Below are 25,395 nucleotides of genomic sequence, written 5' to 3'. Positions count from 1 at the left end.
TTAAATATCTCTTTACAAAACCTATTAAATTATCAGAAAGACAAAAAATCCATGAAGATGCTACACTTTAAAGCTGCACTACTCAATGTGTCACATGAAAGGGGGAGCTTTTTAGCTTCTTTTAGCTCATTGTCTTGGTTTTGTAGCCCACAAAATCTGCTCTCATCAACTTCATTTTCAGTGACAAATGTCCAATAAACCCACTGTCCACTACCTGCCCAGTACCAAACAACAGATAGACAAAGTAACCACTAACTGGTTAACATACAAAGCAAAAATACCCAGATATTTTAATACTAACTAAATTTTTAGTACCAAGAAAAAATATTTTTACTAATTATGCCTTATTGTACCAATAGGCATACATAAAAAATATGCCCACTAAAACCACCATTGGATTTCAAATGAGGCCAAACCAATTACATAAAAGCAAAAATGATTACAAGTTTTAAAGAGCCAAATGACAACAGTTGAAGGCCATAATGTCCCAAGAAACGCAGCAATGCGCCAGAAAACTGCTAGCTTGGTAGCCAATGTAAACATTGCAGATACACAGTGTGTTTTGGAGAGAAACACTGAGTGAAACGTAACTGCGATTGTTTATAAGAAAGCTCCATAAGGCACCTTTAAGGCAAAAACTTAACAGTAGTAAAAATAAATGTGTTGATAATAACATGATGCATGTGTGTTAATTACATAACAACATCAGCTAAGATGATGCCATAAGGCTAATACAAACCAAGTCATGGCCCAAGATCATCTGCTACATGGTGCTCGGACAAATTAGCCGCAGGCATCGATACAGAACTTATATTAGCTGGTATCAGTTCACAAATCATCAAAATCACTTTTGGAAGTCAATGTGTAGTGATTTGGCAAACTTAATGTACTTCTGCTTCTTTTGATGTGCAACACAGAGCTTAACATGCATCCATGCTAACACTGAATATTAAACACATGCAAACTCACATTTAGCAGGATCCTCCTCCTCTTTCAATAGGTCATTTTTCCAGCACAGGCAGTTTATAACACCAGTACCATCATCCACTGTGAACAGAACAAAAGATATTCAAAATCAGACAGACTGTTTTGCTTGTAAGAGATGGAAATTGAAGGGTATCTTAAATTTATTTTTAGGCCTTTACACAACAGGAGAGTGTGTGTATCAGTTTTGAATGTAAACGAAAACTGGGGCATTGTCACAGATGGAGACTTGGTGCCTTACCATAACCTATCACTGTTCTGCTGACACTGCCATGGTGTGTCCAAAAACACTCCAAAATACTCACTCATATTAAGAACATTGCTAAAGTACTTACTGTGATATTTACATCAATACATAACCAATACACATTCTATACTGCAAGTGGTTCCGAAATAACAGCAAGCACAATCATTTTGTTCCACACAGGGACTCGGCCAGATTACCTCCATAACAGAAGAAGTCTTCTCTTTCTCTCTTGTAAACTACTGTCCCAAGTACATCAACTTTGTAGACTGGATGTGAGTTGTAGAAGTAAATACCTGTGGACACAGCACAAAAACAGTCATCTCAAACGCATCAGCTGATATCATTGTGAACCTCGAGTATCAGTCATTGAGTGTAAAAAAAAAGGAGTCAATTACTAAATATGTTACGTTGAAAGATCTTCAAGGGCCAGGTTAGTCACTCAAAGTTGTAACGACACATAGTGATGACACTGTTTTAAAATAGTAAATTAAATGAAACAAAAACAGGCTATATAAGTTATAGACAAGCCAGATAAAAACAAACAAAAGAAACGGAAACGTCTGATAAAGTTCGTTATGAGTTTACAAAGTAATTACCTAACTGGCTAACACTGAATTTACACTAATTAATAATAGTTAAGTTGGTAAGTCAGTTGTTAGTTTAGTCATATAATTATTAACGTTGAGTTAAAAATATTCAGACTTGTCATGTTACTTGTGACCATTCAAAAGTAAAGACTAAGCAAACAGCAAGTGAACGAAATAACTCGAGTTTCTACAAAGCAGGTACCTGGGACCTGTGTGGACTCTGTCATCTGCAGGATGTCTCTCACATATAGCCTGGCGAAGGAAGAAAAGATCGGGTCCAGTCCCCATAGCATGGAGGGGGACTCTTCCGCTGGATCCATCGTAGCCGCCTGCTTTTCTACATTTAAAAAAGGGGAACATTTACCCTCTCTATGTTTTTCCCCGTTGGGCTAGCACTCTCTAGCAAGAGTGTAAGCTAGCTGCGGTGGAGTGTCCTTAGAAGAAGTGAAGGAGTTTGTCACGTGACGCAGTGTTAACTTATTTGTCATTTATGGTAGCCCTGTGATATGTATGTGAACGTGGAAGAAATGGTAGAGTTGCAGAATAGCATTATAAATATTTACATGTTTAAAAAAAGTTGGAATGGTAATTTTACTCTCTGTACGGCGCGTACATGTTTCGCAGTGGTTTGTGGGAGATGTATTTTCAAGGACACAAAGAAAACTGACTATTGTGTTTGTTGAGGCGATGCTGGCCGGACGCAATAATACTAAAAAGAACAAGTAGTACACAGCAGTGTAAGTGTTTGTCTCCATTAAAATTTGCTGCAGTATCGTTTTGAATGCTTTAAACATTCCCCACATCAGTTGTGTTTTGTCTCCCGTGCAGACGAGGGCAGCAGATGACTGAAATGACCCCGCCAACGGTCAAACACGAGGCGCACGAAGAGAAAGAACCATAGCCGCGCGCAAGCGTGAACGAGCACCAACATTAAATCCGCTAGATTAGTAAAACCGTCCACACCACGGGAAAGATGACTGTTTTTACCGTTTTAGTGAATATTAATATTCGGACCGACTGTAGCCGTTTTTAACCTCAAGAAAAACTAATGAAATATTCAGTGGAATACAGCAATTTGGAAGAGCGCCTTAATCATCTTGTTTTTTCTTTTGGTTGAGGAAAGAGCCCACAGGGTTGTTGGGCCAGTGGGTCGTCAGGAGTCGGAACAACGACTAGCTTCCCGTACTACTTTGCATTAACATAAATTCTCGCTTAGGCAGATTTCCGATGCTAGGACACGTCTGGGTTAACCTTTCATTATTATTTTAGGGCTAGAGAATGACCCTTGATGTCCGAAAGAGCTATTTTCTGGACTGGCCAAAACAGTCAAAGGCTAAGCTAGGTTTTGATCCTAAGTATTATGAAAGCTACATTCTGCGTTGAACAGACAGATATTTATAACTAGTTAATTGGACATATATGTTGCTCCTAACATTTATGCTACAGTAAACTATTCAAGGAAATCGACACTACTTTGGCGGTTTTCAAGTGAATTCCTTTGTGAACGTTATAACTGAATGACCCAGAAATCATTATGTCATTTTTTAATTTCCGGAAAATATTCAAATTGGGAGCTGAGAAGAAGAAGAAACAGTATGAACATGTCCGCAGAGATGAAAATCCAGAGGAAATATGGGACATAATTGGTGAACTGGGAGATGGAGCCTTTGGAAAAGTGTTCAAGGTAGGTAATGTCTCCTTTTAGAGCTGCTCTTTGTAAAGAGTAGCTTTTCCCCTATTTGTTAAATTGCGGCAGACTTTTGTTTTTAGAAAAATGGGCTAAAACTTGAGTCTTTTCTATCGTCTCCACTCCCAACAATTCCTCTTTCTTGTGCCTGACACAATGTGCCAGCAGTGTGACTTCAGTCTTGTATCGCTCTGGCCCAACCCATCATCTTCAAACCAATACACCACCCCTGTGTCAGAGGTGGTGTCAAAAATGCCTGCTGAGCTCCTACTCCACAGTTATCTAACATCTTTGACTAACCCATCTCCCTATGAAGTTTGTTTACATGACACTAACAACCAAATATCATCATATCTACCAATTGCTGGAAACTGACTTTTTCAAAAAGTGGTCTCTTTGGCGAGCAACACTGAGAAATTACCAAAGGCAACATTTCCTCAATAATACACATACAGATATTCCTCCTATCCACCCCTCCGCCTTTTTAGCATCACATCCATACAACATGGTATAGTTTAGGCAAACAAATTAGCCCAATAATCCCCCCTTTTAAATTTTCAGAAATGTAAGACCCAGTGTGGCAGCAACCCCCTGGTCATCATTTTAATAGTGCTATTGTTTGGTTTGAACCTAATGCATAACTGGAGCTAGGAGCTTCATTTGCATGAGTGACAGTAAATTTTATCACACAAGAGGGCTCTACCAAGTCCAATACCGGAAAGTCTGTGGCTAATAAAACCAGTATACATGTTCGTATTTTTCTTTGTCGCCAAAGGATATTTTTGGATGCTTTGAAATAGTCAGACTTAGCCAAGATGCCAGTGTTGCTTTGTGTCACACTTAAATTAAGCCTAATCTTATTGCACAGTGATTTAGTCACAGGTTGCCAGTTTCCCAGCATTCCACTGCAAGGGTCACATGAACTAGACCTACTGTTTAAGAGAGGACAAAGTACTAAAACAGAAAAACTTTATCATCATTATTCCATGGAAGTGTTTCATGTTTATACTACTGGCTGTGACACTCCAGAGTCAAACTGAAGGAGGTCTACAAACAGTAAACGGCAGTGTTATGTTTATAAAGTATGTCTGTGCTTTGGGCTATCCCAGTTGTCATGCACCATTGCTATAATGCATCACTGGGAGAGTCCCCACACTCTATTGATTCACAGTTAAAACATCAGCTGTTAGCTTCAGTACCAAGGAGTAGATTGTATTTTTTTTAAATGGCGTGTATAGCTAACCACAGAACATGGGCAGGTCACCAGGAAGTGGCTGCATCCCATATCGCAGCAGCGACTTCATTGAGCACATCCTGCCTGCAGTGAAGCCAAAACAAACAGAAGAAATTTCCACTTTAATGAGACATGTCTCATTTTCTGCAGACTTACTGGGACCTAGACCGAAGCAGCGTGTTATTTGTTGATTTTAGATCCTTTAAATGGCTGAGTGAGATGTTTGTCGCAGGTCTGAGGTCGAGACAATCTGAAGTCCAACATAAACCACATTTGGCGTCAATGAGTCTTGATGGTTATGTGTGTTCATCTAGAGCAGTAAAATGGAAACAAACAGAAATTTTCTGAACTAGTGCAGACTTAACTGGCTGCGTTAAATTAGTACTTTGTTCATACAACAGTCTAATAACATTCTCATCCTACAGGCCCAGAACAAACAGACGGGCATCCTTGCTGCAGCCAAAGTTATTGACACAAAGACCGAGGAGGAGTTGGAGGACTACATGGTGGAGATTGACATCCTGGCCTCCTGTGACCATCAAAACATTGTCAAACTCCTTGATGCTTTCTATTATGAGAGCAAACTCTGGGTGAGTGGTGGAAAGAGCTCTCTGGAGTCACAGTGTCAGTAATGTTTCTTCTGTATTTCCTTCAGAGCTGGGGAAAATATGGACCTAATACAGCTGTTTGATTTTGCAAAGCTTCTTTCTAAAACACAAATTAGATCAATCAAGCTGCACTACTAAATGCTTTTAGCAGTGCTAAAAACATTTACCAGTGCAGCTTGTGCAGCCTAAAATGTCATAGTAAAAGTATATTACCCCCCACAGTAAACTTGCTCTATAATCATAAAAGAATTACTGCTCCAGTTGTTCTGATAAGGGCAATATGAGGTCAGCATGGGCCCCCACATCTTATCCATGCCTTTAGCTTGTATCACTTTACTATTACTGCAAGTCTATTGCAGTATATGCAAGTTCCTTTCCTACCATTCTTATCAAAAATTGAAGCCAAAGTTCACATGAACAGCAGAAACAAGCAAGTTTTAGAGCTGTTAAATCATCATACCAGTTTATAATCCATCCACTTTTGATATGAGCTCATTTTTAATTGCCTTTGTTTTTCACTGTAGCTATTATGTATTTGAAACAAAAACGTGTATATTTGGTGATCTTTTATCTTTGAAAACTACCACAAGTTTGTCTATTCCTTGTGAAACAAAGTCTGGATTTCAGGTATATTTCACTCCATTGAAGCATCAGTGATTGGCAACTTTAAATACTGATTAGTTGTGTAGATACAGTGCCAGTGTGCCTTTTACCTTGGCTCTGGAGAAAACCTGTGTCAAGGAATATGGATCATATCCAAGGCCTAAACACAAAGGATGGTCTTCATTGATTAATAAGCAGTTTGTGTGGGGAACTCACAGCAAAGTAGATTATAGGGTGGTCAAACCATTAATTCAGAGGTTTTCTCTTTTTTCTGTCATACATACCATAGAATATTTAATCATGATTATCTAAGAGATAACACATTGAGCATGGCAAAGGACATCTTTCTACTTAATGCCAAACCCTGAAATTTCTTTTTAAAATTCTTACTCCCATAAACAGATAAATTATATAGACAAAGGACTGATTTAGAAATAGGGCATGGGCACCCAGGGGCGGTAACGTGAACGGAAGTACCATGCCTTGACTCATGTGAGTCAACACAAAAGCATCTAAAAAGACACTCAGGTAATCATACATACCAATTGTTACCTGAGTTTTTAATGCATTTCAATGCATTTCATTGTGCACTTTGCCCGCTTCCTCTCCATTGTCCTCTGAACAATGTTCACAGCCTGATGGAAGCTGTCCGTTGATTCTTATCTTGGCCTGTGTGGCACCTGTTTGTGCAAAGAGAAGAGAGTATCCAGGAAATTTTCTCCTGGAGATGAAAGGCTTCATTCACCATAATCCCAGGAGAGTCTGGGAGGTGATTTACTTCATGACTGCATCTTAAATTGGTGTCACCCACTGACCTTTGTTTCCCACTACAATTTCTGTTGCACAGCAACAGTTCTGTTTTCATGTTTCGGTTACTGTGATGAAGCTGGTATTTTCATCCTTTCAGGACTTGAACTTGGAGGTGAGATCATATACAGTCTCACATCCTCCCTCTCTTTGCCACATGAATGGATTAGAAAATATGCGGGTGCATACTTTTCCATGTATTTGCGTGTGTCAAATAAACAAGTGGGAGAGGAAGCCACAGGCCTGGCCCATGGTTCCTCTTTGCCAGCTGCCACTCTGAAAAACCACTATGGGGGCCATTGTACAACAGCAGAGCCACTAAAACAACAGCACGCCTTCAGAGAAACAGTAGAATGGTGTGTGTGTTGAATAGCCAAGACTGTTGTGAGACTTGAGTAATTGTATGTCTTGTAAGGGCTTTGTTGTTGGAAGTGGAACAGTCTTGAAAAGTGGATCGTGGGATGCCACTGAACCTAGGTGAGAGTTAGTTAGTTTTTTCTAGGAAATAGGCTATTTATAAAATCATGTCACTTGTCATTTTAAGTACAGGTTGACCCTGTAACAAAAACAGGTCTAAACCAATGCGTTAACCACAATTAGTTTCTCAATGGTAACAAAATTGCAGAAGTGCAGCTACTTCCTCTTCCTTAGATGTGACATTTGGCTAAATCTTCCCCAAATCTCAGTGTAGAGCAGTGACTTAGCATCATGCTATAAGGTTAGCCTTATGTTTAAGCACAATAAAGACACTTTGCTCCAGATGCAATGCCATACCTTCTGCCATAATCATACTCCCTATATACTCTAATCCTATTTACAGAATACAGCCTAAGGTCTGGCAATGTAGCTAGCAAGCTAGCTAGCAGCTGTGTGAAACCCTTTCCACAAAGTGGCCCCAACTGGGCCAATCCTCTTACATCAACAGCCATACTGAAAAGCTCCTAAATGCCTTTAAGGGCTCAGAGTGTTTCATTCACGCAGGTTGGGTTGAGGGTTATTCTCAAATTGCCTTAGTCAAGTCAGCAGTTGGGTACATGATCATGATGATGTTGAAGATGATGATGATGATGATGAGGCCCATTTGGTTTTGAATGTATACAGTGAATGTTCCAGCAGACTAAATACATTGAGGTTTCTCTCTGAACTTGAGAACCTTCCAGACTTTCACAATAGATTTTAGAGGTCACTAGGTTCAGCCAGTGTATTGGTGCCTCATGAATGGCCTGCACTAACCTCAATTTGAAATGTAATTTGTAGCAGAGCTCACTGCTAATCTCGAAATATTAAACAGTTAATAAAGACTTTATGTTATGCACACTTTTACATAAACAAATACGTATTTTGCAAATGTGCGAAAAACACGACTGTGTTCTTTTTTCCCTCTCGTTTGCAGATCCTCATCGAGTTCTGTGCAGGAGGGGCTGTGGATGCTGTCATGCTCGGTGAGTCATCATCTCCTATTTGACTACAGGTTATAGTCTCAAAAAAGAAACTGTTCAAATAGCAGCACTAAACACCAGAGTAAAAAACAGACATTTAATTTAAGACATCAAAAGGGCTTTGTGGACCACCTACACATTACATTCTTCATTCATCAATACAGTGAATGTAACTTAGCCCTTATTACCACCTATTATTTTTATTCCTGGGTAAGGAATGCTGAACATGTGTTTGTATGACCCTCATCCCTCCTGCAGAACTAGAGAGACCCCTGACAGAGCCTCAGATCAGGGTGGTGTGTAAGCAGACTCTGCAAGCCCTCGTCTACCTCCATGACAACAAAATCATCCACAGAGACCTGAAGGCCGGCAACATCCTCCTCACGCTAGATGGTGATGTGAAGCTGGGTAAGGTCAATGTTAAGTCTAGCTGTTAACACCAGAGAGTACATCATTTTAGAGTAGCAACAGACAGACTAGCAACAGACGCTGTCTCAACCTGTCTCCTATAATACCCAGAATTTGTATGATTCAGACCTTCATTCCATAGATGCTTAAATGAGTATTGTTGGAGGACGTGAGGAGAAAACTGCAATCAGTGTAATACATACAGAAAAGTTGAGGACTAAGGTGAAGTGTCTTGCCTTACAAGTACATTTTTCCTGGTTCCCGTTATGTAATTTTTTTACTTTTAAAAGGGAAAAGTTATAAATGAGTTCATAGTCTAGCAATGTAGGCTATGTGCCTTTAGCCATAGTTTCCATGTATTTTCCTCATGACTGAACTGCTGGAAATGGCACAGCAATGTAAAGTGTTACCATCCATTTACAGCCCCTTTCACACACACAGTCCATACATTGTTACATTCATTTATCTAAACTGCTGAAAACTGTTGAGTCCGGATATTATGTGATGTCATATAGATCAGAAAAACAACTTTGCCTCTTTGAAGTGTGTCACACTATTTTTATAGCCCTTCTAATATAAGAAGCTTACCAGTTCACATGATCCTTCTCTTGACACTGTGCATGTAAAACAGTCATAAGAAAGAATGTTCTGACTTTGTGTAAACTTTGCCTTGTGCTGCTCTTTTTCCTACTACAGCAAAGATTTCCAGAACCTTTTGACATAGAAAATTGACGTATAAGCCTCCATATTGACTTAATATTTATTAGGGATTGTGCAGGTGGACACTGAAACTTAACTTTTATCCGGTAAATTAATCATTATTATTCAGTGTAATTCTCAGGTTTATCAATTTAATGTTTGTAGCTACACTTGCACACTGGAGTCTCTGCCAACAGTGAGAATCAGTTGCTGTTTCATGAGTCCTACACATGTTAACTTGACTGCTGCCTGAAAGTGGTATTAGTCTCATGAACAGTTTATCCCTCTGGATCCCACATTCCCCATATCGCAACTCATTGGAATCTTTCCTCAGACACCTCCCTGCCTGGTACATTCCAATGTCTTTCAAAATCCACACCCCAAATTTGTAACACAAGCTTTCTGCTAAAAATTTGTGGTCTCAAAGATCCAGTCAAAATAACCCTGATGACATCAAAGTTATTCACATTTTAGGATGCTTCTTCTAGAGCCACCAAAGATGTTATTCAACTGGCTAGATAAGTCTCTCTCTTTGACAAGTAAACTGAACTTGATGTGTGAAATAAGTGCCGTGCGTCTTTTAAAAAAAGAATCGTAAAAGAAATTCACTGTAACGTATACTGCATACTTTTGTTGTTGCATGGTCATTGCAAACATGATGGTGTGAATTAGTGACGTTAATGCACAAAAGCAAATTGTTTGGTCCTGCTGCTCAGTGCGTACACAGACACATGTAGATGCAGCAGCAGATGCACTAATGTAGCTTACTTAGAGGGGTATGAGTCACTGCCGGTTGGATGGAACAGGCTCATTGAAATAATACACAAGAAGCATTTTGTCCAGTGACATAACACAGAGAGAGGTGCCTGTGCAGCAGCCTGCCGGGGAACCCATGAGCCGTTACTCACACCCGATACAAACAATGCATGTTGACATCATGCAAATGTAAGAGGGCTGTTATAACAGCATACGGTTGCTAAGGCTGTGTTTTTTTATGTTCATTTAGTGCACGCACTGCTGATATCAGCAGTTGTGCTGCTAAAGGGTGAATTTTTTCACTTTGGTTTGTGTGGCTGCCTTTCAGAAATGAAAGATGACAGTCGTGTTCCGCTGGCTAATTTCTGGTTTGCATTGAATCACATGTCTTTCAGCTGACTTTGGTGTGTCTGCCAAAAACACCAAAACACTGCAGAGGAGAGACTCTTTCATTGGAACGCCTTACTGGTGAGTGGAAAAAAATGATTTCATAGTCATTAAAACCCCTTTTTTGCCCAATTTAGACAAAACATTGAAGTACACTATTACACACCATCAGTTTTGCTTTTTGCCTTTGTTGCACAAAATACAGTAAACATCCAGGAGCTCCACATCTCTTTTAAATGACTTCCCTTCTTTCACTCCAGGATGGCTCCTGAGGTGGTGATGTGTGAGACGTCCAAGGACCGTCCATATGACTACAAGGCCGATATCTGGTCCCTCGGGGTCACTTTGATTGAGCTGGCACAGATTGAGCCGCCCAATCACGAGATGAACCCCATGAGAGTCCTGCTGAAAATAGCCAAGTCCGATCCTCCTATCTTGATGCAGCCGTCACGCTGGTGAGTCACAGCAGGAAGTTTATTGTCCTGTCAGGGACAAGGATGAGCAAGCCTTTAGGTTACTGTTTTTAATGTCCATTCCACTTATTTTTGCATAATTCTACTGAGCATCTTAGATATTTGCTTTTATGTGAGTCAGTTTCAAGAGACTTTAGCCATACATAGATTCTTGAAGGCGTAGAGCAATACATTTTTTAAAATGTGCCAGACCAAACAGACCACATTCAAGTCTATTTTTTTTCATGTCCACCTTTAAGGTCCCCAGAATTCAGTGATTTCCTAAAGCGGTGCCTGGACAAGAATGTGGACAACAGGTGGAATGCAATACAACTTCTACAGGTACCCCTCACCTCAACATTCGCACATAATTTTCACGGTCAAGTTCTGAACCCCTTTTTCACTGTCTATCAGTTGGCTCAGCCACATACCTAGCAACTTAAAGTGATAATCCTTGTTCCCCATCCCATACCCATGTACCACCTGCCATTCACAGCGTAAGCAGTGTCCTAGATGACATCTGTTTACCCGCTCGGTGTCAAGTCTGTGTCAGGTACTAAACCGTGTGTCCTGGCAAGACTGACACTCATCCCTTTGTGTTTGAGCTGACGTCGGCAGAACAGGATTTTCTTTTTCCGTAGGGTTTAAGGTGCTCGGCCAAATCAGAGCCACTTACTTACAGGTTGGCAGTAGGGACACATCCATACACAGACAGAGAATATTCTGGATAATTCTGCAACTAAAGGATTGTTCTGCACAGAAGAAGACTCAATGGGCTTGAAAATCCAAATTAGCGGTCTGCCACCAATGAAGGTTTTGATATCAAAGAAGCTGCATATTCTCAGGCCTGCTATAGAATATGTTCAGCAGATGTCTAAGCCGAAGAAGGTGAGGTTGACAAGAGATATGTGGAGTTTTGTAGACTTATCTGGCTTTGCCGTAAAGAAGTTCACTGATCCATTTATTAATTTGTTTATTGTGAAGTACACTCAGACAGACAGGTGAAAAACCCCAAGAGAGACAGTGTAACAGAAGGATGCAGGAAAGAAAGTTTGCAATGTTGAGTCTGTATTGTTTAATTTGTGTTTGTTGGATTTACTTTGTTGTGTCTTATGTAGTCAAAATAGTCGCAGTCTGTTACACTGTGAGCAATTTATATCTCAAAATCGGTTGGATTAGTTTTCGGCGGGCTGTCGAGCTTGCTGCCAAGTATGTGCTTTTAAGACTGCTTTTACTGCAGCAGTTAAAATGTTTACCACAGCTTATGCTAAGCATTGGGTGATAACATTTAAATCAAATCTTGATGTATAATCGTGTTATTTTTCTCTGTCTTTTGCACAGCATTCATTTGTGTCCATTGTGGCAGACAACAAACCACTTAGGGAGCTTATAGCTGAGGCGAAGGCTGAGGTTACTGAGGAGATTGAAGAGCACAAAGAGGAAGAAGAGGAGGAAGAAACAGAAGCACATCTGGTGGGTAAACTTAACTAAAATCAATCAGCAAAAAATTGCAAGATGGATTTTTGCAATGTTGAGAGAAAATGTTAGCAGTTGGATATTTTTTTTAGGCACAACTCATTGTCATTCCGAAGAAAATAAAACACTCCTTTTTATTTGTTTTATTTATTTTTGTTTGTTTGTTTGTGTTTTCATTTTACCAGTATATTCTCTGCTGTCTGTTGAATACATTAAATCCGTTCTAATCTGCAGCTGTCGGTTGTGAAATTCAGAAAACATCAGAACATTTTGTATTTTATATCTAGTAATTTGGTTTCTTAGGAATTATTTTCATTATTGATTAGTCTTCCAAATATTTTATCATTATTTTTCAAGGTGCATTTTTGCCTTTATTCAATAGCGCATGGTGTAGAAACAGGAAAAATGGGGAGAAAGCAAGAGAGGTATAATATGCAACAAAGTTGCCCGGCTAGAATAGAACAGTTTTCAGTTTCCTAACTAATTAAATGCACTTCTGTTGTTTACTGGCTTTTGGAAGAACCACCATTCCCTAATTCTCTTACGGTTGTTTCTACCTCTGCTTCAGGGCCACAAACGCGCCCCATCTGATGTCAGCGTTGCTAGCTCAGAGGATGAGAAGATCCCCCTTTCTCCGTCCATCTTGGAATCTGTCCCTGAGAAGGTTGAGCCAATTCTACGCGTGCCAACACCCACTGATCTCAATGTGGCCAACCATGTGGTGGACACTAGCTTTGTGGAGCAGCCTGCTGCTCCTGCAGCAGAAGAGCGTTCAGAGGAGGCTTCAGACACTCCAGCTGAGGATGCAGAGGTAGAACAGAAACCTGTGGGCGTAAATCTTCCAGAAGCAGGACAAGATATTGCCTCACCAGAAAAAGACACTGAAGCAGAGGCACCGGTTAAGGAAATGCAGCAGCTGGAGATGGCTGTTGAGGATGAAAAGGAAGTGGACACATCCGAGGTACCCACCAATCAAGAAGCCACCACAGAGAGCGCCGGGGCCACTGAGGCTCCTCAGGAGGAAAAGATGGCTGTTGCGGAGGAATCAAACACACCAGCAGAGGAGGACGAGGATGAGGAGGACGAGGAGGAGGACGAGGGAGAGGACGAGGGCCGGTACAAACATCTGAAGGTGACATTGACACTACCAGAGCAAGATACAGTTGTCCCAAAAGAGGAGAATGAAGAGAGGCCTACAGAGAAGGATAAAATGAATGCAGAAGATGAGAAGAAAGTTCCAGACAAAGCAAAGGATGACAAAGAGAGAGATTCAGACTCGGGGAGTGGCTCAGCTGCAGATACCAGCAGTGCAGACCTGAATCTGTCTATCTCAAGCTTTCTGTCCAAAACAAAAGAGCCTGGATCTGTTTCCATACAGGTAACGTGCACAGTACACACACTCAAATATAGGAAAAGCTCTATCGTATCATGTCTTTTAAAATACCAGAAGCTGTAATTTGACACACTTGCAGAGCTGAAGGTATATGTAAATTCTTTTTTCCAGGACACTAAGCGTCACAAGAAGACACTGAAAAAGACTCGCAAATTCATTGTGGATGGTGTGGAAGTTAGCGTGACTACGTCAAAGATCATCACTGACAGAGACACCAAGAACGAGGAGATGAGATTCCTGAGGTATTCAACTACTCTCATTTGCATACACCCCAGACATCAGTTTCATCCAAATACTGGGGAAATGAGTTGCCCAGGACCCTTAGTATAAAACCTGACCGTGTGGAGTTAAGCTCTCTGAATGCTGAAACTTTTTTGGTTAATTGTACTTCTTTGCTCACTGCTTAACCTCACCATTTCAGAACTCAGCAAAGCACTCTATTGAAGATGATACCTGTTCACCACAGTGATCTGCCTTCTGTTAAAAAAGACCCACAATCACCATAATTTCTTCCCTTTTTTTTCCTCCACTACCCTCCTACACTTCTCCAGGCGCCAGGAGCTGAGGGAGCTGCGACTCTTGCAGAAGGAGGAGCAGAGGTCCCAGCAGCAGCTCAGCAACAAGCTCCAGCAGCAAAAAGAACAGATCTACCGCCGCTTCGAACAGGAGACCACAGTAAGTCATTCAACCAGAACTGTTCTGGTTGAATTTCTTCTCGGATTTATGGACTCAAATGTCTCCAACAAAACTAAAATTGTGTGTCCAGTGTTTCCCACAGATTGAGAATTTACTTGCGTTGGTGGGTGGTGCAGCGTTTGACCAATGTGCATGCATAGACTCATGCATGCATAATAACTTCATACATGAATAATGACTTTTTACTACATATCAAGCTTCATAGGATGTGTGCAAATGCAAAATGGGCATTACAAGAGTTTTTAAACCAAATATTTATTATGATTAAAAAACACACTATTCTCAATATTTACATATTTACATGTTTGGCTACTGGAAAGATGGCGCATGTGGTTCACTGGCCCCTGACAGCTGTGAATCCTCTCTGTAAATATATAAAAATTTAGGACAGAGGAAAGAGATTTCCAGTACTTTTACATTCAGTAGAAATTCACAGACACACAAATAAAATTCTATGAAAGACAAAGTCTCATGTGCACAAAACAGTATGATAAAATATTCAATGGCCAAAACATATCAATTCATCCATATGATTTGTACGTGAAGCTCACTCTTACACAAGGAAATAGCACTCAATTTTAATTATTGAAGCAGCATTCAGCGAAGATGGTCACATTTATGTACAAAGCACACTATTACTGTGATTTGCAAAACAGTTCTTGTAAAATAAATACACTTACTAGTCTGCAGATGGTTCCCTATTATATCGGTATTCCTCTTCAGGTTAGAAATCAAACCCATCAGGCTCTGAAACTCGTTGCTGCCTTGCAAAAACCACCTCAACAACTTCGGCAGCCGTAAACTTTCTCTCAATTCTTCAGGGCTCTCTGGTGCTGATTGAGTGAAAACTGCAGTGTTTCTAAGATGGTGGATGGGTCCTTAGAGATTTTCTGAGTGTCCATCGGTTAGTTTCACATATGAAGTCGACAGACAAGCAAATCCATCAATTACGCACGGTGGTCATGTGTTTGTAAATCTCTTCTCTGCCTCCCTGCTCTGGCTATGAATCAAGTACGATCCCGCAAGAATAAGGACTGGAAAGAGGAGAGTCTACAGATTCTGGTAACATTTAAACCATATTTCTAGACTGTATCACAAAGATATCAATAGAAACATGGAGAATGGTCTCACACATCACTCTCAAGGTCTAATATAGGTCTTCACAGTGATCGAAGTATAAGAGCACACACACAAATGCCTTTTGAGCTCCAAATGACGGGGTAACTATTACTGTTACTACTGTTGTATATCTCTTGCAAAGCCCCTTGATGGCGTTTGCATGAAGAGGAAGTATTTTTGTGTGGGACAGTTTTTGTTATAGGTATTTACAAAAAGACTGAAGTATCATGTATGAACTGTTTCATTGTTTGTTCTGTTGGAAACTATTTCTGACTGCCTTCCACCTGAAAACCTGTTTTAGCCTGACAACTTGCATCTACTTTGGGAGCGACTGCTTTAAAATGAAAGTTCACCTGAAACTCAGAGGACTGGCCAGTCACCTCAACTGAACTTGGCAAAATATGTGACTTTCTAAATTCTTTTATTCCCAGTCTAAAGGGTTTTAAGAAAAAGTCAGATAATTTGGAGAAAAGAAATACAACAATGTAAGAAATCACTGAAATACCGTTGCACAAATCCTGGATCATTCTTCAAAATGGAAAAAATGGAAAAGATTTGAACATGAACACTCGATTATGTTAATTTTTAGTGAATTGGTTTAGCACTGTTCACTTTATCCTGAGGTCCACACAACCTCTCTTTTAAGTTAAATAACATGTAATGAGGAAATTTGAAAACAACACAAGGGAACCTGGAAATGAGAAAAACAAACACAGATTCCTTCTGTAGTTGTTAAGTGAAGGTTTGCTTGGCCTTCTGCAAACATAAACCCATCCAGATGTTAGAAAAAGTGTAAAAGAAGATGACTCGTCTTGAGTGTTACTTTGACATTTTGGGGTTCCTAGAAATGCTGAGAGCTAGTTTTACTAGGGGTTTTGTATTGGTTTTTCAGGCGCAGATGTGACGCATTCTTCCCCAAACATGTGCTGTATGTATCAAGCAATTGTGGCAGGCTGGAGTCGCAGTTTGCGTGTCATTTGTGTAAGGATCTGCAGTATGCGTCTTACTCCTCGTAGCAATTGCATTTAAGGGGATTGCTGTTTGTGACTGTTAATTTTGCGCATAAATGAGTTCTCCTTCAGTTGCAAGGTGCATCTTGGAGGTGCAGTACCAGATGCAGTCCAGGACCAGACTGCATAATAAGCTGATGTCTTAGTGAATCTGAAAAAATGCAGAATGCAGTCTCAAACTCAATCAAAATTGGTCACAAATTTGCGCAACACCATTTTCTTAGTACGACTAGCCATAAGTCTTTGTTAACGAGTCTTGGATCCAAGCAGTTTGTAACTTGTCATGTTACTGTGTGAAGGACATTTTCATTCAGCTCAGCTGTCATTACTGTGGCAGTCAATATTGTAGCAACCATAGTATTCATTTTCTGTATATTCCTCTTTGTGAACCTGTTTGTCTTTGCAGATGTAGTTTGGTACGTTTCTATTTTCCATCCATTACATTACATTAAATAATTTGCAGCGTTTATGACACAGCTTCTGTTCATTAGCAATTCATGAAACTCCTATTTGGCTTATTTTGAATTGCTTCATATTCCTCTGAAAACTTGCATAACAAAGGTTATTGTCCAATCTCTTTTCACAATGACACACTCCCAAAAAGAGAAGGCCTCTCAGTTTTGTATGAGTCACCTCATGTAGCCGCTTCTTTTAATACTGATTTTATTTGTCTGCCTTCTGAAAAAGTCGTACAAATTTCCTCCTTACCTTGCGAGTTTCTAAAAGGCAGAAAAATTGTTCATTCGTGGACTTTGTGGAATTGGCATCTACCTGACGTCTTTCATGTCTACAGCTTCTTCAAAATGTCTCTTAAGATTTTACACACTGAAAGCACAGCATTGCTTCTTCTTTCAGAACCACTGATTTCATTGACATGACGTGACCCTCTGTGTCCTCCAGAGTAAGAAGCGTCAGTATGACCAGGAGGTGGAGAATCTGGAGCGGCAGCAGAAGCAGACAATCGAGAGACTGGAACAGGAGCACACCAACCGGCTCAGGGACGAGGCCAAACGCATCAAAGCTGAGCAGGAAAAAGAGCTGTCCAAGTACCAGAACATGCTGAAAAACCGCAAGAAAGAGGTTAGCATGTGGATCGCATCACTCTACTACCTTTCATTTCCTTTAACTTCTTTTACCTGCCCATAAGGAGTACCGGAGAGCTTGTAAGGTCCCTATTTATAGCAGGTTCTTTTGATACTTAGACATACACAGGCCTCTTTGATCCGTCTTATATGTTTACATAACCTCTGTTTTGCCAGGCAGGGGCTAAATCAGTCTGCACTGCCACTTCTCATTTATTTTCTCACGTAGTGCTAATCTTTCCACAGTGTTTGTCTCATTTTATTTCAATTTAATTTCTCTTTGCTGCCCTGACACAGGGCAAACAGGAAGTGGGACTTTCTTGGAAGCATGTTACAAGTGCTATCATGAAACGTATTAAAGAGGATGTAATCCAAGCCCCACCAGAGGAAGTAATGAGGGCTCGGTTTGCGGTGGAGTGTGAGATTTGACACACAGTACCCGTTCCTCTGAGTTCTCCTCTACATGTCTTGTTGAAAAGCATTAGTCAACAGTAAATTGATGTGCTGTTTGATGCAATTTTTATTGCAGACTTTTCCTCACTTTTCCAGCCCTTCCCACCTCAGTTTGCAGTGCCCAACACAGGTTGGTGAAATGTGTAGGAAGGCAATGTACTGTGATCCACAGGGAGTGGCCCATGTTATGATTCAGTCCTTTCAGTTGTCCTCGTGCACCCTGTGCAATGCTCCTATACGGGATGTAAGTGAACCCCCCCCCGTGGGTGTTTTGATGCCGCCTCAGATTTGGGATCTAGCCCCCTTCCTGTGTCTCTTTAAGCATGACTCATTACTCTTGACACTGTACGCACAGTCTCGCACAGTCTCTATCAGTTCAAGGCCCAACACCAAGATAAAGTAGTGCTATGCTATCAACAAATCTCTAATGTGGTCATACCAAGATGAATATTTACTGCTGAAAATAAAATGCCGTACATTATAGCTCATTATGATCAGAACAGTACTAGGAAGGAGCCAATATTTATTTAGTAATTGGCATTGAAAAACCTTTATAGGTTGTTCCCTTTGCTCTGCCTTTTTCCTAAGAACATGCTAATTTTAGAATTATATATTATGAATAATGTACTTTATAGATTTAAAGAGATCAAGACAGCAATAGAGAGCTTGAAAATGTTTACTGTAAAGCACTGAGTACTATATTGTTTGTGAGTGTTAAATGTCAGGTTCCTCTGGGTTAGCTGAGTCAAGTAGGCCTGATTAATCTGACAAGCAGGAGAAACAATCTTGATTGCCAATGACTGTCTGGTTCATCAGCTCAAGCCGTGTTTAGCAAACACACTAACTCACACATTCAGCTGGCCTCACTAATTACACTAAGATTGTGTATTCTAGATGCTGAGGTTGTTACCTGGACCTGTGTGGTGAAGTCTTAAATGGCAATTATACTCTGTATCATCCTTGGTCCAGGAACAAGAGTTTCTTCAGAAGCAGCAGCAGGATCTGGACAGCGCTCTGAAGAAGATAATCCAGCAACACAAACATGAGCTCGCCACCATCGAGAGAGACTGCCTCAACCACAAGCAGCAGCTTCTCCGAGGTAAAATAAATCCGACCATATTTACTGTTAAGTGTCGGTTGGGTGTGTCTGTGGTGACCACTTTCTTGTAACCTTCCGAATCAAAATTCAACATTCACATCCACTTCATGCTGTGCTCGGGCACCTGTGTGGAGCTGTTTTTTTTTTTTTTTTTCATTTGTTACACAACTATTTGTGGCACTTTTCATGTGAACAACTGAGCACAATGCTATGAATGTCTTTCTGGAGAGACTGCCTGAAAATGTGCCCCATGATCCCCATTTTTAAATATTACCTTCCACTGTAGCTGTTAGGAACTATAAACACATTGATTTCCGATGTCATAAGACAGCACTCTGTTGTATACATAAAAAGTGCCACAAATTGTGTAACAAATTATTTTAAAAAAAGAGTTTACTTTCTCTCTTCAACGGTGCAACTGTCAAATCCCACAAGGCACAGAAAATTCTGCATTTCCCCTCAGCTCTACGGAGCTTTTTAGCCCCTTTTCTCATTGTTTTGGTTTTACAACCAACAAACATTGTCGTTATTTACCCAGTTTGCACCAATGGGCAGCTGTGCCCTACAAAACGACTTTGAGAAACCCACTGTACACTACATGTCCAGCACAAACAGCAGAGAGACACAGCTAGCGACTGGCTAGTTGAGTTGGTGGATACCAAAACACAATTCCAAATGAATGCTAATGTTACTAATGTTATTCAGCTATCACTCTATGCAGTTTTTATGTTACGGAAGCTATCAAAAAGTCAGCACATTGTTTAAAGTTTAACCAAAAATAGCTGAATTTGTGGTGTTTTTCCGAGTGTATGATCATCAAATATTTTGTGGTATTTCTTTAAACCGTGGTCCGGCTACTGGCAGGGTTTACTACATCACAATAATTCAGGAGCTTCCACTTCTCTGCAACTGTCCTGTGTAATAAATCCAACTTATTTCTTACTTCAAGCAGGTAAATGCTAACATTATTTGCAAATCCTATTTGGCTTGTAGCAAACATTTATATTTTTTCAGTCACATCTGTTTCTTTAGTTTAGCATGTTACAGCACTGAACATAAAGACATCTGTAGCACGTCAAATCAGCAGTAAACAAGCTCCCTTTGGAGGCAGGGGGGGACTCTCAGATCACATTCCCCCTAATGTCAACTGCAGCCCTTCGGACACGAATGCAGTCAGCAGCAGCAGTTCGCACTGCCTGGGACTTAATCCCATGCATAATATAAAAGGAGCTGCATGAACAACACTTCTCAGAAATTCTCACTGAACCAAGTCACGGGAGGCTGTAACTGTGCTTTAAGAATGTTGTAAAGAGCTTTCACTGGAAATAGAAATTGTGAGATAGTTCAAAGCTTAAAAGCTGAAACCTCATTAGTAAAGCTGATGTTGGTTGACATAAGTATCTCAAGCATCCAGCCATCTGCTGCTACTGAGGTAACTTCAGCCCACAACTGTTGTTGTATGTCTTGTGCTCCATCTTGTTCTTCTCCACTGCAGACCATGTAGTAATGCTGAATGCTCTCGAAATGAAGAGCTGTTACCCTCCAATAAGTGATTGGGTCTACTGTGCAGTCATTTAGCTTTGTCGTTTCTTCACTCGTGTGTTTGCATACAGCACGGGAGGCTGCTATGTGGGAGCTGGAAGAGCGCCATCTGCAGGAGAAACATCAGTTGTTCAAACAGCAGCTCAAAGACCAGTACTTCATGCAGAGACACCAGCTGCTCAAGAGACACGAGAAGGTACAGGCCGGATGGGGGCCTTGGTCTTATTGTAGCTCTTTACATGGTTAAATCTTCTTTGATCGTTCTTCCAACTTCAGAATTACCCTCAGTTGTTGCTTCTGTCAAAAAGAACTGGCCTCAAGAAATATCTTATAAATTCCTTCAGCATAAAAATAAAGGTCGAAAAGGTTCCTCTATTAGCTCCCTCCATCTTTTGTGTCTGTTTGTGTGTGCCCTGTACAGGAGATGGAGCAGATGCAGCGCTACAACCAGCGTCTGATCGAGGAGATGAAGAACAAGCAGACGCAGGAGAGGGCCAGACTGCCCAAGATTCAGCGCAGTGAGGCCAAGACCCGCATGGCCATGTTTAAGAAGAGCCTTCGCATCACTGGAGCTGCCATCACCCCCGAGCAGGAAAGGGAGAAGGTCAAACAGGTAATGACCTGAGTGATATGGAATGCAATGGTAGAAATGAAAGTGAACCACTTTTCTTTAGTCCTATGGTGTATGGAAAGCGAAACAATACAAAGTCAGCTCAAATTTCCTAAACAGTAATAACCTGGGAAGCCATTTGTGTCTCTGTTTCGCAGTTTGCAGCTCAGGAAGAGAAGAGACAGAAGAATGAGAGGCTCCACCAGCACCAGAAACATGAGAACCAGATGAGAGACCTGCAGCTGCAGTGTGACGCCAACATCCGAGAGCTTCAGCAGCTGCAGGTAAAGATTTCAAAGAAAAACAAAATTTAGCTCTAATTAAAAAAGTCATTGCTTTTTAACATGTTTAAACAGGCAGTTATTATCCACTATTTATGGGTAGTCTCCTTTTAGTTCATCATCCCAGATAAACACAACTTTGGACACAGTAACATGTAAAAACCCTCAGTTTTTATACTTGACCCTCCCTCTGTGTGTTTCAGAATGAGAAGTGCCACCTGCTGATTGAACATGAGACCCAGAAACTGAAGGAGCTGGATGAGGAGCACAGCCTGGAGCTGAAGGAGTGGAGGGAGAAACTACGACCCAGGAAGAAGGTAAAGTATCTGTTACACCTGGATGATAAAATGCGCCTGTGGTGTACTCCCACTAAACCTGACCCCTGTACTTTTCAAGTTTACCTGCATCTGTAAAGGCAGTTTCAGACAATGTGATAACATTCTAGCTCATCTTGTAGTGCAATAATCTGGGCCAGAATCATATTATTATTATTATTATTATTGTCAGTAGTAGTAGTATTAGTATTGTTAGTATTATTAGTATTCTCTTTACACAGCACTAAAAAAATGTAACCAATCATCTGTATTCTAAAGACATACTCCCAGAGAGACACCTCATTCCGTCCATTACTTGTGAAGGAGAAGTTACTGTAATGAAAACGAAAACTAAATAACTGCTTAGATTTTGACAAAACAGTGTCACCTTACGGTATATTAAGTAGTTGTTATGGAGCTTTTGATCATATTACATAATCTTCATCAGCAGATGGAGTTGGCCCGTTGTCATGGAACTGATTTTATTTATTTAGAGCATTGCCAAGACTTTGCATCCATGGTAGTTTTTCATTCTTGACCTTGGAAGATTTGGTTGTCATTTATTTATTAACCAAAGTTAACCAGTAAATATTGGTTAACATTCCCCCCTTAAGGAGCTGACGCATTTTGTGCTAAGAGCTAGTAATATATCTTTGTGTGTTGTTATTATTGTGTTTTACTCGGGACAGAGTGTAATGAAGATAAATATATATGACCATAACCATCTGATTAATTGGTCAGAGACTCGAGCGCGGACCAAATGTGCACTAATGCAGATTTGAAAATGCCTCTGTTTCGCACTGCTTTGGCCCACTATTCACACTATGCTGATGTTTTCAAAAACCCTCTCCAGAATGAAGCTTTTTCTAAAACAGGACGGATGCACTCCTAGACATGGTTCGGTACTTGGTAGCAGAAACGATAAGAAGCCAATTTTCTCCGTGATCACACAATCTGTATGGCAGTATATATGATACTTGTTCGTTGGGAACAACGTCGACTGACTTTGTTGTGACAATTTTAAAGGATCACATGGGAAAGACCAAATATTTTACATACCAACTGTTAGCTTTTATTTCCTCACAGTAAACAGTTGTGAGTAAATAAAAGTAAGAGCCTGAAAACTTTAACCTCTCTTCTTCCTGTGGACTACATGATGCCATGCATTCAGGGGGGCAGATTGGCTATAACACTGGCTTAAGTCCATCAACCAGGCTCCACAAAGAATGGGGTAAATTAGCATGTGAAACTAACATGTTTTCCTGTGTTTCCTGGAGGCCCTGGAGGAAGAGTTTGCCAGGAAGCTGCAGGAACAGGAAGTGTTCTTCAAGATGAGCGGAGAGTCAGAGTGCCTTAACCCCTCCAACCAGAGCCGCATCTCCAAGTTCTACCCGATCCCCAGCGTCCACTCCACTGGGTTCTAGGAGAAAGCTACGTACATACACACAGTCTACAGACAGTGCACATGGACATAAGCAGTCACGCTCATGAAGACAGTAAAGACTGAACCTGTGCTGCCTTGCCCTCATCCTCTGACAACTGTCAGAGGGTGTGAGGGTGTAAGTTGTTCTCTCTCTCTGGACTTAGTTCCTCAGTCTCCAGCTATGCTCTGCAAGACTGTTATTTTGCTCATTTTGTCATGTTTTCACACTATTTCCGTCATTTTTGAAGGAGAATTTCAGATTTAGTGCTTCAATTATCACCTCAAAACCACTCAAGTGAAATAGCTCTCTGTCCAACCTTCTTTGTAATTGAATTATTTTTTGTAAAGAATCCAGTGCCTGTAGGATTTGATGTTTTTGGCTTTTAAATCCAAGCAATTTATGATCATTATTTGCTGCTCAATTTTTTTCTAATTTAGACTTTTGCACTAGGGAAAGGATTTTTATACCACTTAATTTGCTTAAATATTGAATAGCAACCTTATCATTTATAATTGATCATCAAATAGAATGTATTTCCGATGAAGACAGAGCACATTTTTAATATCACTCTTGTTGAAGGAATGGTGATACAGTATATTTTATTAAATCATACATATGTCTGTGTTAGAGTGGTAGGTTGTGATACATCCATGGTTAAAATAACCTGTCTTATGCATTATTTCAATGCAAGGTGTAGGAACTTTTTCCAGCAGAAATGATTCCTTCTTTCAGGGTTTTTCTTCAGAATGCCTTCCTGTTTCAAGCACCCAAGACTTGAGACTACTGTTTAGCAACAAGCAGTACACGATATAAACCTTTAGTTCATTTGTTGCATACCATAGAGGACGTGTGGAGATGGTGTTTACATACAGAGACAAAGGATCACTGTTAATTGGATACTAAGGAAATCTCAGTGGTGGCTGTTGAACAAGCATTTATGTATCTGTTTGTGGTCTGGTTTTGATTTTTTTTTTAGGTGACACCACTTTATTATTATAAAGCAAAAGTTATGTATTATAGGAGCAAGTTTTTCAGGGATGAATACAAAATGCAATTTTTCATTGATGTCATTCAATTCTGTACAATTTATAGTATTTTGAAGAGATTCCAAGGCCCGAGCGTCACGTAACTCACTAAGGAAATTCACACTACAAACAGCTTTCAGTTCAGTTAGGTTAGACAGAAAACACCTAAACTACAGCTGATGATGCGTCCTTTGTATTTGCTTTGGTTTTCTTCATATGCCTCCTCGTGAGATATTTTGCTACCAGGTGTATTATGGGTAGGCCTGCATGGCTTTTGGTTCTTCTTTTTATTGAAATGATAATACTGTTTTCATTGACATGCTAGCTAATAGCCTTAATGTTTCAGAAATGGATGTACTGTATACCTGTTATGACCAACTTTAAAGATTTTGGTCAAAGTCTTGGTTTATGAAGCATATTAGCAATTTCAGAATGATTTCATTCAGCTGTACTAACGAACAAAACCAGAACAGGAGTTTTGGGGGTTTTTTTGAGGCAGATGTATTATGAATGATGTTAAAGCAGTGTAACATTTGAGGCAGTTAATGCAAAAAAAATGGACCTGACTGGTTTAGGCCATCTTGACTTCTGATTGGTTCATTTTATCATCTCGTTTTCTTTATGATTGGCTTTAAAGTTAGTCAAACGTATTTAATAACTGAGCTGTTATGTACAAAACATAATGAAGGAGTGCTGTGCACCTTTTGCAAAACTTTCTCAATAGCTATTTATATGAAAACCCACACTGCAGCGCCTGTGCTATAGCTTACTTGCTCTACTTACTCATTGGAGGTTTGCAGCGTACAAACATAATTACAAAAACAGTCCTGTCAGTTGTTGTCACCTAGATTCTCTAAACTGTAAATTGATTACATTCTGAATGTTGACTGAAAAAAACACGATCCATATCAAAATCATTATGCATTTTTTTTTTTCAAATAAATGTATAGTTTTTAGAATGCCTGTGTAATGT

General features: G+C 40.2%; 2 protein-coding genes across 3 annotated transcripts in view; one reads left to right on the top strand and one right to left on the bottom strand.

Annotated features, from left to right (window-relative positions):
• Positions 1-2,707, bottom strand: part of stn1 (STN1 subunit of CST complex) — a 7,688-nt gene extending 4,981 nt beyond the window's left edge. The window contains exons 1-4 of the mRNA XM_040145844.1: positions 2,620-2,707; positions 2,021-2,155; positions 1,429-1,524; positions 970-1,047 (exon numbers count right to left, since the gene is read on the bottom strand). Coding sequence (XP_040001778.1) covers positions 970-1,047; positions 1,429-1,524; positions 2,021-2,138 — 292 coding nt within the window. The 5' untranslated portion in view covers positions 2,139-2,155; positions 2,620-2,707. The remainder of the gene's footprint in view (positions 1-969; positions 1,048-1,428; positions 1,525-2,020; positions 2,156-2,619) is intronic.
• Positions 2,152-25,395, top strand: LOC120800059 (serine/threonine-protein kinase 10-like). Of its 2 annotated transcripts, XM_040145842.1 has the most exons (20): positions 2,152-2,348; positions 2,443-2,555; positions 2,647-3,502; positions 5,165-5,329; positions 8,151-8,199; positions 8,455-8,604; positions 10,455-10,527; positions 10,707-10,901; positions 11,159-11,240; positions 12,240-12,371; positions 12,943-13,752; positions 13,879-14,009; positions 14,319-14,442; positions 17,493-17,672; positions 19,097-19,226; positions 20,840-20,964; positions 21,190-21,381; positions 21,537-21,662; positions 21,863-21,976; positions 23,251-25,395. In XM_040145842.1, the coding sequence occupies exons 3-20, from the start codon at positions 3,353-3,355 to the stop codon at positions 23,395-23,397; spliced, it is 3,075 nt and encodes a 1,024-aa protein (XP_040001776.1). In that variant the 5' UTR covers positions 2,152-2,348; positions 2,443-2,555; positions 2,647-3,352; the 3' UTR covers positions 23,398-25,395. The 2 variants fall into 2 exon arrangements, with proteins under 2 accessions (XP_040001776.1, XP_040001777.1); XM_040145843.1 differs by lacking the exons at positions 2,152-2,348; positions 2,443-2,555 and having other exon boundaries at positions 2,622-3,502.

Source organism: Xiphias gladius, chromosome 15, assembly GCF_016859285.1.
Source record: "Xiphias gladius isolate SHS-SW01 ecotype Sanya breed wild chromosome 15, ASM1685928v1, whole genome shotgun sequence".
Taxonomy (NCBI): Eukaryota; Metazoa; Chordata; class Actinopteri; order Istiophoriformes; family Xiphiidae; genus Xiphias; species Xiphias gladius.
The sequence above is the reverse complement of the archived record's forward strand: the minus strand, read 5'-3'. Positions and strand labels throughout refer to the sequence as shown.

Bases quoted from the DNA above. Each gene is read 5' to 3' on its own strand.
- LOC120800059 (XM_040145842.1), top strand. From the start codon at position 3,353: ATGTCATTTTTTAATTTCCGGAAAATATTCAAATTGGGAGCTGAGAAG. The intron at 3,503-5,164 runs GTAGGTAATGTC...CTCATCCTACAG, and splicing joins CCTTTGGAAAAGTGTTCAAG to GCCCAGAACAAACAGACGGG. The intron at 21,382-21,536 runs GTAATGACCTGA...TCTGTTTCGCAG, and splicing joins AAAGGGAGAAGGTCAAACAG to TTTGCAGCTCAGGAAGAGAA.